The 11,293-nt window shown below is 46.6% G+C and overlaps 1 protein-coding gene across 1 annotated transcript; it reads right to left on the bottom strand.

Annotated features, from left to right (window-relative positions):
- Window positions 1–4,016: 4,016 nt before the first annotated feature.
- Window positions 4,017–10,817, bottom strand: LOC144782958 (protein NYNRIN-like). Its single transcript, XM_078662185.1, has 2 exons — window positions 9,288–10,817; window positions 4,017–8,899 (listed from the first exon to the last, which is right to left on the bottom strand). Exon 2 carries the CDS (start codon window positions 8,895–8,897, stop codon window positions 6,972–6,974), a length of 1,926 nt encoding a protein of 641 aa, XP_078518311.1. The 5' UTR covers window positions 8,898–8,899; window positions 9,288–10,817; the 3' UTR covers window positions 4,017–6,971.
- Window positions 10,818–11,293: the final 476 nt, after the last annotated feature.

The following is an 11,293-nucleotide window of genomic DNA, read 5'->3' on the forward strand; positions in this document are numbered from 1 at the left end:
ACCCAGATCTGTGACTGGGGTTGAATGTTTTGCCATTGTGCAACATTCCGTCCATCATCTTGTGTGTTTTGCTGTTCACCCTATGTGGGAAGGGTATGCCCAGACGTGGGTCCCGTGCTCAGTAAGCCACTGGAGTCAAGCTATCCTGGCTGAAGAAGGCTGATAGCCAGAATACCGTCCTAGGATGCTTGATTCCGGGCCAGGGAAGACATGGCTTGGCAGTTCGGGCTGGACTGTTCCCATGAGGCACAGGGTCAAGACTGATTTGCATATGGCCATGTCTGAACTGGGGTGGCTTGGTGAGCAAAATAATGATGGATTAAACCCAGATCTGTGACTGGGGGTGAATGTTTTGCCATTGTGCAACATTCCGTCCATCATCTTGTGTGTTTTGCTGTTCACCCTATGTGGGAAGGGTATGCCCAGACGTGGGTCCCGTGCTCACTAAGCCTCTGGAGTCAAGCTATCCTGGCTGAAGACGGCTGATAGCCAGAAACCGGTCCTAGGATGCTTGATTCCGGTCCAGGGAAGACATGGCTTGGCAGTTCGGGCTGGACTGTTTCCATGATGCACAGGGTCAAGACTGATTTGCATATGGCCATGTCTGAACTGGGGTGGCTTGGTGAACAAAATAATGATGGATTAAACCCAGATCTGTGACTGGGGGTGAATGTTTTGCCATTGTGCAACATTCCGTCCATCATCTTGTGTGTTTTGCTGTTCACCCTATGTGGGAAGGGTATTCCCAGATGTGGGTCCCGTGCTCACTAAGCCACTGGAGTCAAGCTATCCTGGCTGAAGACGGCTGATAGCCAGAAACCGGTCCTAGGATGCTTGATTCTGGTCCAGGGAAGACATGGCTTGGCAGTTCGGGCCGGACTGTTCCCATGAGGCACAGGGTCAAGACTGATTTGCATATGGCTATGTCTGAACTGGGGTGGCTTGGTGAGCAAAATATTGATGGATTAAACACAGATCTTTGACTGGGGCTGAATGTTTTGCCATTGTGCAACATTCCGTCCATCATCTTGTGTGTTTTGCTGTTCACCCTATGTGGGAAGGGTATGCCCAGACGTTGGTTCCGTGCTCACTAAGCCACTGGAGTCAAGCTATCCTGGCTGAAGACAGCTGATAGCCAGAAACCGGTCCTAGGATGCTTGATTCCGGTCCAGGGAAGACATGGCTTGGCAGTTCGGGCTGGACTGTTCCCATGAGGCACAGGGTCAAGACTGATTTGCATATGGCCATGTCTGAACTGGGGTGGCTTGGTGAACAAAATAATGATGGATTAAACCCAGATCTGTGACTGGGGGTGAATGTTTGGCCATTGTGCAACATTCCATCCATCATCTTGTGTGTTTTGCTGTTCACCCTATGTGGGAAGGGTATTCCCAGATGTGGGTCCCATGCTCACTAAGCCACTGGAGTCAAGCTATCCTGGCTGAAGACCGCTGATAGCCAGAAACCGGTCCTAGGATGCTTGATTCTGGTCCAGGGAAGACATGGCTTGGCAGTTCGGGCCGGACTGTTCCCATGAGGCACAGGGTCAAGACTGATTTACATATGACCATGTCTGAACTGGGGTGGCTTGGTGAGCAAAATATTGATGGATTACACCCAGATCTTTGACTGGGGTTGAATGTTTTGCCATTGTGCAACATTCCGTCCATCATCTTGTGTGTTTTGCTGTTTACCCTATGTGGGAAAGGTATGCCCAGACGTGGGTCCCGTGCTCACTAAGCCACTGGAGTCAAGCTATCCTGGCTGAAGACGGCTGATAGCCAGAAACCGGTCCTAGGATGCTTGATTCTGGTCCAGGGAAGACATGGCTTGGCAGTTCGGGCCGGACTGTTCCCATGAGGCACAGGGTCAAGACTGATTTGCATAAGGGTATGTCTGAACTGGGGTGGCTTGGTGAGCAAAATATTGATGGATTAAACACAGATCTTTGACTGGGGCTGAATGTTTTGCCATTGTGCAACATTCCGTCCATCATCTTGTGTGTTTTGCTGTTCACCCTATGTGGGAAGGGTATGCCCAGACGTTGGTTTCGTGCTCACTAAGCCACTGGAGTCAAGCTATCCTGGCTGAAGACAGCTGATAGCCAGAAACCGGTCCTAGGATGCTTGATTCCGGTCCAGGGAAGACATGGCTTGGCAGTTCGGGCTGGACTGTTCCCATGAGGCACAGGGTCAAGACTGATTTGCATATGGCCATGTCTGAACTGGGGTGGCTTGGTGAACAAAATAATGATGGATTAAACCCAGATCTGTGACTGGGGGTGAATGTTTGGCCATTGTGCAACATTCCATCCATCATCTTGTGTGTTTTGCTGTTCACCCTATGTGGGAAGGGTATTCCCAGATGTGGGTCCCATGCTCACTAAGCCACTGGAGTCAAGCTATCCTGGCTGAAGACCGCTGATAGCCAGAAACCGGTCCTAGGATGCTTGATTCTGGTCCAGGGAAGACATGGCTTGGCAGTTCGGGCCGGACTGTTCCCATGAGGCACAGGGTCAAGACTGATTTGCATATGGCCATGTCTGAACTGGGGTGGCTTGGTGAGCAAAATATTGATGGATTAAACCCAGATCTTTGACTGGGGGTGAATGTTTTGCCATTGTGCAACATTCCGTCCATCTCCTTGTGTGTTTTGCTGTTCACCCTATGTGGCAAGGGTATGCCCAGACGTGGGTCCCGTGCTCACTAACCCACTGGAGTCAAGCTATCCTGGCTGAAGACGGCTGTTAGCCAGAAACCGGTACTAGGATGCTTGATTCCTTTCCAGGGAAGACATGGCTTAGCAGTTCGGGCTGGACTGTTCCCATGAGGCACAGGGTCAAGACTGATTTGCATATGGCCATGTCTGAAGCTGGGGTGGCTTGGTGAGCAAAATAATGATGGATTAAACCCAGATCTGTGACTGGGGGTGAATGTTTTGCCATCGTGCAACATTCCGTCCATCATCTTGTGTGTTTTGCTGTTCACCCTATGTGGGAAGGGTTTGCCCAGACGTGGGTCCCGTGCTCACTAAGCCACTGGAGTCAAGCTATCCTGGCTGAAGACGCCTGATAGCCAGAAACCGGTCCTAGGATGCTTTATTCCGGTCCAGGGAAGACATGGCTTGGCAGTTCGGGCTGGACTGTTCCCATGAGCCACAGGGTCAAGGCTGATTTGCATATGGCCATGTCTGAACTGCGGTGGCTTGGTAAGCAAAATAATGATGGATTAAACCCAGATCTGTGACTGGGGGTGAATGTTTTGTCATTGTGCAACATTCCGTCCATCATCTTGTGTGTTTTGCTGTTCACCCTGTGTGGAAAGGGTATTCCCAGATGTGGGTCCCGTGCTCACTAAGCCACTGGAGTCAAGCTATCCTGGCTGAAGACGGCTGATAGCCAGAAACCGGTCCTAGGATGCTTGATTCTGGTTCAGGGAAGACATGGCTTGTCAGTTCGGGCCGGACTGTTCCCATGAGGCACAGGGTCAAGACTGATTTGCATATGGCCATGTCTGAAATGGGGTGGCTTGGTGAGCAAAATATTGATGGATTAAACCCAGATCTTTGACTGGGGTTGAATGTTTTGCCATTGTGCAACATTCCGTCCATCATCTTGTGTGTTTTGCTGTTGACCCTATGTGGGAAGGGTATGCCCACACGTGGGTCCCATTCTCACTAAGCCACTGGAGTCAAGCTATCCTGGCTGACGACGGCTGATAGCCAGAAACCGGTCCTAGGATGCTTGATTCCGGTGCAGGGAAGACATGGCTTGGCAGTTCGGGATGGACTGTTCCGATGAGGCACAGGGTCAAGACTGATTTGCATATGGCCATGTCTGAACTGGGGTGGCTTGGTGAGTAAAATAATGATGGATTAAACCCAGATCTGTTACTGGGGGTGAATGGTTTTGGAGTTCTGGACTTTTTAGTAACGTCCAGAGGTGTCAGGGACAACACCCGAAGACCCCGGAGTTCAACCTGTCTTGGTACACTAATAAACAGAAACACGGGCTTCTCGATGGTGGCGTCAAAGACCAAAGGTTTATTACTGCAGGGACACAGAAGTCACAGAAACTACACATGGGCAGTATCTAGGAGCCTGTTCGATTTGTACAAAGAGGGTTGTTCCTTATATACTAAATATTGGGCTTCAGGCAAATTCTTTACATGTTACCACAGTTCTAAACATTCGTGTCTTATACAATAAATATTTGGCGTTGCACAGGAATCGTCAACAGTATCTGATGTCAAAACATTACAAATGAGGGGTTCCCACTAGTCCATCATAATCCCATGTCAATTCTTCATTCAAGACCCGGACCGCCTCATCGTAAATTTCGTTACCACCCCCTACTAAAGGCCCAGAAGGAAAGGAGCAGAGCCAGGTGTGGAAGATAAAAAGACAGGATAAGAAATGTTTGTGGGTCGTAAATGGGCACGGTTACCAGCTTCGGCCGCCTAATCATGATCAGGCCAACGAACACAAGAACCAGTATAGCAGGACTGGCCTCAGGCTGGGGAGGCAGCTCTTGCCGAGTCATGCTTCCAGGGCGTTGCTGGCCTAAGGTGCACGTGTCACTTGCAAGGTGAATCGCCGGCCAAAGCCTACGTGTCCTTTAATGAAAAGAGGTCATTGCGTGTCCATTGACTATGTGAGGGCAAGGAATACAAAATGGCTTCCGCGTTCTAAGATGGATGCCATGGGTAGATCACAAATGTGTTGGTAACAGGAGTGCTCTTGCTCGTAGCATAGCGAAAACACCAGGATATACTAAATGGATCATTTGCGGTTCACCGATACCAAAATTATGTATTTACGACAATGTTACAAACACGAGTAAAATCGTCACGGAACCTCAGACCCTCCTTTTGCCCTTACATAGGCAATTACTCAGTCTATATCAGAGTCAGAGTCCATTTCTATGTTCATTAGGTCAGCGACATGTCGTTGTATCATCATCCTGCCTCGTGCCTTTTCTCCTAATGCAGGTGGTTTCCTGAAACAGGTTGCAGCACAGAGACTACACAGAGCGGGACCACACTGGATAATAAGACAGCACGAAAACAGAAATACTAGGATGACGCCAATAACCATCAGAACCTTCCATCCCCACGCTGATACCAGAGTCCAAAACCACTCCATGAAGGACCAGTTTCCCTTATCTACGTGTATGGAGTCGGAAATCTTGTGTAGCTTAGAGATTGCTTCATAGACTGTTGGAGCATTATTAGGAATAAAGACACAGCAGCTCGATTGGATCATTCTGCATACCCCACCTCGATCTGCAAGTATTACGTCTAGAACCATTCGGTTCTGCAACGTCATGAGACGATCCGCCTGAAGCTCAGCTGTTAAGTTACTAAGGGCACCTGCAGTTTCTGTAATAGTAGATTCAACTACCCGTGTTAGTTGACGTAGATTTCTACTATTAGCCATAGGCCCCCAAAACGGAAGGAAACCTTTGAAAAAGTCTCCAGCTTCTTGACCAGCGGTATCTTCCTTGCTGAAGACACCTCTTGCTACTCTGGTTTTATGATAATCTGAAGAAGCAGTGTATGTCGGGGGTAACAATCGAGCAATATAACATGAACCTGAAAAGTCAGCAGGCAGCCATGTATATGCTCTGTCCTGACAAATGAAGTAGGTACCCCTAGCAGTCAGAAAGGCAGGGGAGGAGTTAGACGGAAATACGTAAGTCTCAACGCACTCACTCTTCCCTAGCTGGGCTTTCGGATTTCTCCCATTTCCTTGCACACAGACCTGACCTCGGTGAGGCACGACCCAAACTGAAGTGGAGCTTTTACGCTTGCTTTCTCCCAAACTAAGGCGATACTCTGTAGAGTTCCAACTCAGATACACCAGTAATTCATCTCTAGGATAAGATGGAGTATTATTGACGTCTTTAATCATATCAATAATTCCCTGGACTAAAGCTTTGTTGGCTGAGTTGTATTTAGTGGACTGTGGTGGACGCGGAGGATAGGTCTCAAGGGCATATGAAAAAATGGTCTGAAAGGCATAAAATGATCCATTGTAGCTGAAAGGCAAGACTAGATAGGGAATGCCTTTATCCATAGTGTGAGGTATCAAGCCACACACCCAGCAGTTTGTAGTATTAACTATCAGTTGGTGTTGATGCAAGAGCTGTACAAATGTATTGTTAATAAATTCTGAGCGTCGAGCTTGTTCGTGTTCAGGAAATGAGTGAAAAGAATGCATAGAAGAAACCGTAGAAGTAGTAGGATCAAGGGGAGGTACTGTAGCTACTGGCACAAAAATCAAATGTACGCCAAAGACGATTCCACCCACCAGCGTTATTAAAACAATTAAAAATGTAACTGCACATTGCATTAGAAAGCATTTGCTGTGTAGTATTCTGTACAGTCTATTTCTGCGAACATAAATTACATTTTCTCGTTGTAGCTCAGGAAGCTCCATCTTCTACGACCGTTCGCGACCACTGATGATGTGTACGTAGATAAAAATGCCTCTATCAGCCCTGGGAGTTCCCAGAACTAACAGAAAGATCGACCTTGTGTCAGATCCCTGCAGATTCAACTAGGCACACAGCCACGACCCTACGGCTACCCAGACGGCAAGGCAATTTTAAAACAAAAAGAAACAATACAAAGTATTAGCAAACTTCCTGGCTGGAGGCAATGTATAGCAAATGCAAATCTGAAAATAGGCAGTTTTCTGCTTTATTTGTCCATATCGCGAGAACGTAAGTTGTATCTCAGTTTTGCAGGAGCTGTCTGATCTGGAAACAATGTATTTTCAGCTGGCGTTGCAATGTTCACGTTCGCAGATGGCAAATGTTCTTTTGGTGCAGAAGGCAAATGTTCAGGGTTCAAAAGAGCAGTTTCAGGAGGAGAGTCAGAATTTGGTGAATCCGTGATCAGTTCTGCATCGCTGAAAGGTATGAACCTGGGGACTCGTTCCGTTTCAGAGGCACCGATTCCTTTCTTTACCTAGTTGTCGTAAGGAAGTGGCAGAGGCACACGTTTAGCATGTGTCGTGTGGATCCAATGTTTCCTTCCGACCACACGAATAGCAGTTCTCGTCGCTAACAGGACTTGGAAAGGGCCAATAAATCTGGGCTGAAGATTTTTCGTTCTTGCAAAATTTCGGATGACCACCTGATCACCCGGTTTCAGCTGATGGCCTGGACTCTCCGGTGGCTTTGGCAATGCGTCGAAAACCTGTTGGTGAATAAGACTCAATTTAGCAGTCAAGTCGAAAAGGTAATCAATTAACATTGGGTATTCCAGCTGCTTAAATTCTTTCGGTCTAGGTACCCCCCAAACATTTGCAGGACGACCGAAAACTATTTCGTAAGGACTAAGCCCTACTCTAGAATGTACAGTTGCTCTTGTTGATAGCAAAGCCAAAGGCAATGCGTCTGGCCAGGACAAACCCGTGGATGCTTGTATCTTAGCGAGTTTCAGTTTAAGGGTGCCATTGTAACCCTCGACTAAACCCGCGGACTGGGGATGATTCGCACTATGAAATTTTTGCCTAATCCCTAGGCCGGCACACACACTCTGCATAACTTTCCCTACGAACTCACTTCCGTTATCTGACCATACAATCCGTGGCATTCCGTATCGGGGGAAGTATTCTTTAAGAAGAATTTTGGCAGTGGATAAGGCAGTATTGTCCTTCAGTGGGTATGCTTCGATCCATCTGGAAAAAGCACAAACTACCACTAGGACGTATTTCAGGTTATTACAACGGTCCATGTGAATGAAGTCTAGCTGGATCACTTCAAAAGGGCAGGAAGGAGGAGCGAAGTGACCTGCAGGTGTGGGGATTCCCTTGCCAGGATTATGCATCAAGCATACCATACAATTTCTCACCACTCTCTCTGCACACTTACTAATTCCGTCATTCTTCCAGACCGGAGCCAACATCTTACAAATCCCTTTTGAACTGATGTGCGCTGTTCCATGCGCCATCGTCACTACTGCAAGCACATACGCATCAGGCAACATCCAACGCTGTTGTTCCGACAAATCAATCCAACACCCACTCGAGTCCAATTTACCCGTGCTCTCTCTCCATGCACGTTTTTCCTCCTCAGTCGCCTCTTTCTGAATTTCCTTCACGCTTTCCACTGTGTCTTCACACATTCCAGACTCAGAAATCCATCTTGCAGACGTTGCAACATACATTCTACTCATCATATTTCTAGCTGTCTGTTTTGCGATCTCATCAGCAAAAGCATTCCCACGACCAACATCATCCGTGATTGCTTTATGAGCACTGCATTTCACAATCGCAACTTCAGTCGGTAAGGTTAGAGATTCCAACAAGTCATTAACTAGCTGACCATGTTGAATCTTAGTCCCATGGGACGTAATGAAACCTCTTTCTTTCCACAAACGGCCAAAACTATGGGCCACGCCGAACGCGTACTGACTATCTGTGAACACATTCGCTCTCTTTCCCTTAGCTAAAACGCACGCTCTTGTTAGCGCGATCAATTCTGCAGCCTGGGCAGAATTCTGACTCACTCTTGCAGTCTCCACAATCGTACTCAAAGTCGTTACGGCATAGGCAGCAGTCACATCACCATTCTCCAATTTGAAGCAAGACCCATCAACATACAACGTGCCATCTGGATCTGACAACGGAGTATTTTTTAGATCGATTCGTCCTTTTGTTTCTTCCTCAGTTCTGAAACAACAGTCGTGTGGTTCGGAATCACTCGACTCTTGGCTAGTCGGCAACAACGTTGCTGGATTCAATACATTGCATCTTTTGATCTGAATATGACTAGCTAATAGTGTCAATTCATAGCCTGATAATCTAGCACTGGTAAGGTGTTGCGTCTTGGTTCGGTTCATGAGTGTATCCACAGCATGAGGAACCATAACTACTAGCATGTTGTTCATTACTAAACCAGCAGATTGTCGAATGGAAGCTGCAGCTGCGGCTGTAGCTCTCAAGCAACTAGGCAACGCTCTAGCTACTGGATCTAATGTTGATGAAAAATACGCACAAGGGCGTTGTTTATCACCAAATTTCTGCGTCAAAACACTTAATGCACAACCTTCTCTCTCATGGACATAGAGCGTAAATGGCTTACTGTAGTCGGGTGTACCCAATACAGGTGCTGAACACAGTGCATTTCGTAACTCAGAAAAACTCTGCTGACATTCAACAGCCCATGGTACCGGACTCGGAACACCTTTCCTAGTCAAGGATACTAATGGTTTTGCTAAAAGTGAAAAATTTGGGATCCATTGCCTACAATAGGAGGTAATACCCAAAAAGGCACGCACTTCTCTCTGCGTGCTAGGAACATTCATCTGTGTAATTGCTTTTATTCTCTCTGGGGTCAACTTCCTTCCCTCCTTTGACAAGAGATGACCTAGGTAGGTCACTTCTTGGCAGCAGTATTGCATTTTTGAAGGTGACACCTTGTGATTCAAATCTGACAAGTGATGCAATAAAGAAATCGTAGCTGTTTTGCAAGTTTCCTTGTCATCGGCAGCCACTAGAAGATCATCGACATACTGTACTAAAGCAGAACCACGAGGAAGTACGAAGGAATCTAACTGACTTTTTAATGCTTGACTGTAAATGGATGGGCTTTCACAATAACCTTGTGGAGCGCGTTTAAATCTAAAACTTCGTCCTCCTAGAGAAAAACCGAAAATATCTCTGCTTTCCTCGGCTATCGGAATGCTGAAAAAGGCATTTTTCAAGTCGACAACTGAAAACCATGCTGCTGTAGCGGGAATCAACGTTAACAATGCAGTAATGTCTGGTACCACAGGAAACTGTGGGATCACAATTTTATTAACCTCTCTAAGATCAATTACGAACCTATATACTGGAGGCTTTGTAGGGTCAGTTCGTTTCAAAATAGGCAGTACAGGACTATTACAGACATTACCTCTAGTCTCTTCTACAACATCTTTCTTGATCAGGTCTTGTACTATCAGTAGGAGCGCACGCTCACCTTCACTAGAGATTCTGTATTGTGGAATTCGTGGAAGTTTGACATTTGCTTTCAAAGTTACTACATAGGGTGGAATTTCCAATAGACCTACATCATTAGGACCAGTCGCCCAAAGAGTATCAGGGAGTGAACGCAGCTCTGGTGGGAGCGCATCCATCGACAAGTACATCGGGGAGATGATTCTTTTACCCAACGTAAGCTGTACTCCCGCTGGAGAACAGTACAATGTCGCGTACAGGCGTTTTAACAAGTCTAAACCAAGCAGATTTTCGTTACAACCTGTCGTCAAAATCAGGGGTGCTTTCAATTGACGGGGTCCAACAGAAATAGACAAAGGACCAGAAACAGGGTTGTGAACAGGGGCGCCCGAAAAACCTACTGAAACGTTTGTTGAGCCAGACAAAGGTGCGCCAGGGAGTTTTGCATGTATGATAGAACTTTTTGCTGCACCAGTATCCAACAGAAACGGTTCGACTATACCTGATGTTGCTACTGCGACATAAGGCCCACTCTGATCTACTGGTACTGATACTACTCCCTCTCTTTGTCCATGGCTGTCCTAGTATTCACTTTGCTGACCTTCCTCACTAGCTTCATAATAGTCTTCAACATGATACTGTGGAGACCTATTCTGTTGGGCAGATTGTCCATTTTGCTGGTTGAAATAATTAGAGGGGCGATCGCTTGTCTGTGGAGGCATAGCACCTCGTCCTCGACCTCTAGAGTTTTGCATAGAACTACCACGACCTCTCTGAGCTGCCGCATCATTATTTTGTGTTCGAACTGGACACTCACTTTTGTAATGACCTTCCTTTTTGCAATAAGCACATTGATTCCACTGGTATTGTGGCCTCTGAAAGTTATAATCCGTTCTTTGATATGACCCCTGCTGCATATTAGTTTGATTCATGCGAGGCGGATAAGCTTGTTGTAAAAGTACTTTAGTTTTTAAATCTTTCGTCTTTTTATCTGATTTTTCCTTCTCTTCTTTATCCCTATTTTCATAGTACTGAGCAGTCGCAAGTATTTGCGCAGTCGTAGAGACAGCCCACGCACTTTCAGAATTCTTTAATTCACTACTAAGTTCTGGCAACAGATTGTGCACAAATTTATCGACAAATAATCTCTGGCCTCCTTCTGTGCTCATATCCTGACCACTATGATCCACGAAAGTCTCCTCGAATCTTGTGAAAAAGTCGGAGACGCTTTCGTCTTTCTTTTGTTTGCACGCGGACAATTTGTCCCAGTTAACGCGTAATGCTGGCATCAAGGTTTTCATTAAATCGATTATTCTACCAGGCAAATTAGCAATTAAAGGTTCAG

This window comes from Lissotriton helveticus, chromosome 9 (assembly GCF_964261635.1).
Source record: "Lissotriton helveticus chromosome 9, aLisHel1.1, whole genome shotgun sequence".
Classification (NCBI taxonomy): Eukaryota; Metazoa; Chordata; class Amphibia; order Caudata; family Salamandridae; genus Lissotriton; species Lissotriton helveticus.

Bases quoted from the DNA above. Each gene is read 5' to 3' on its own strand.
- LOC144782958 (XM_078662185.1), bottom strand. From the start codon at position 8,897: ATGAACAACATGCTAGTAGTTATGGTTCCTCATGCTGTGGATACACTC.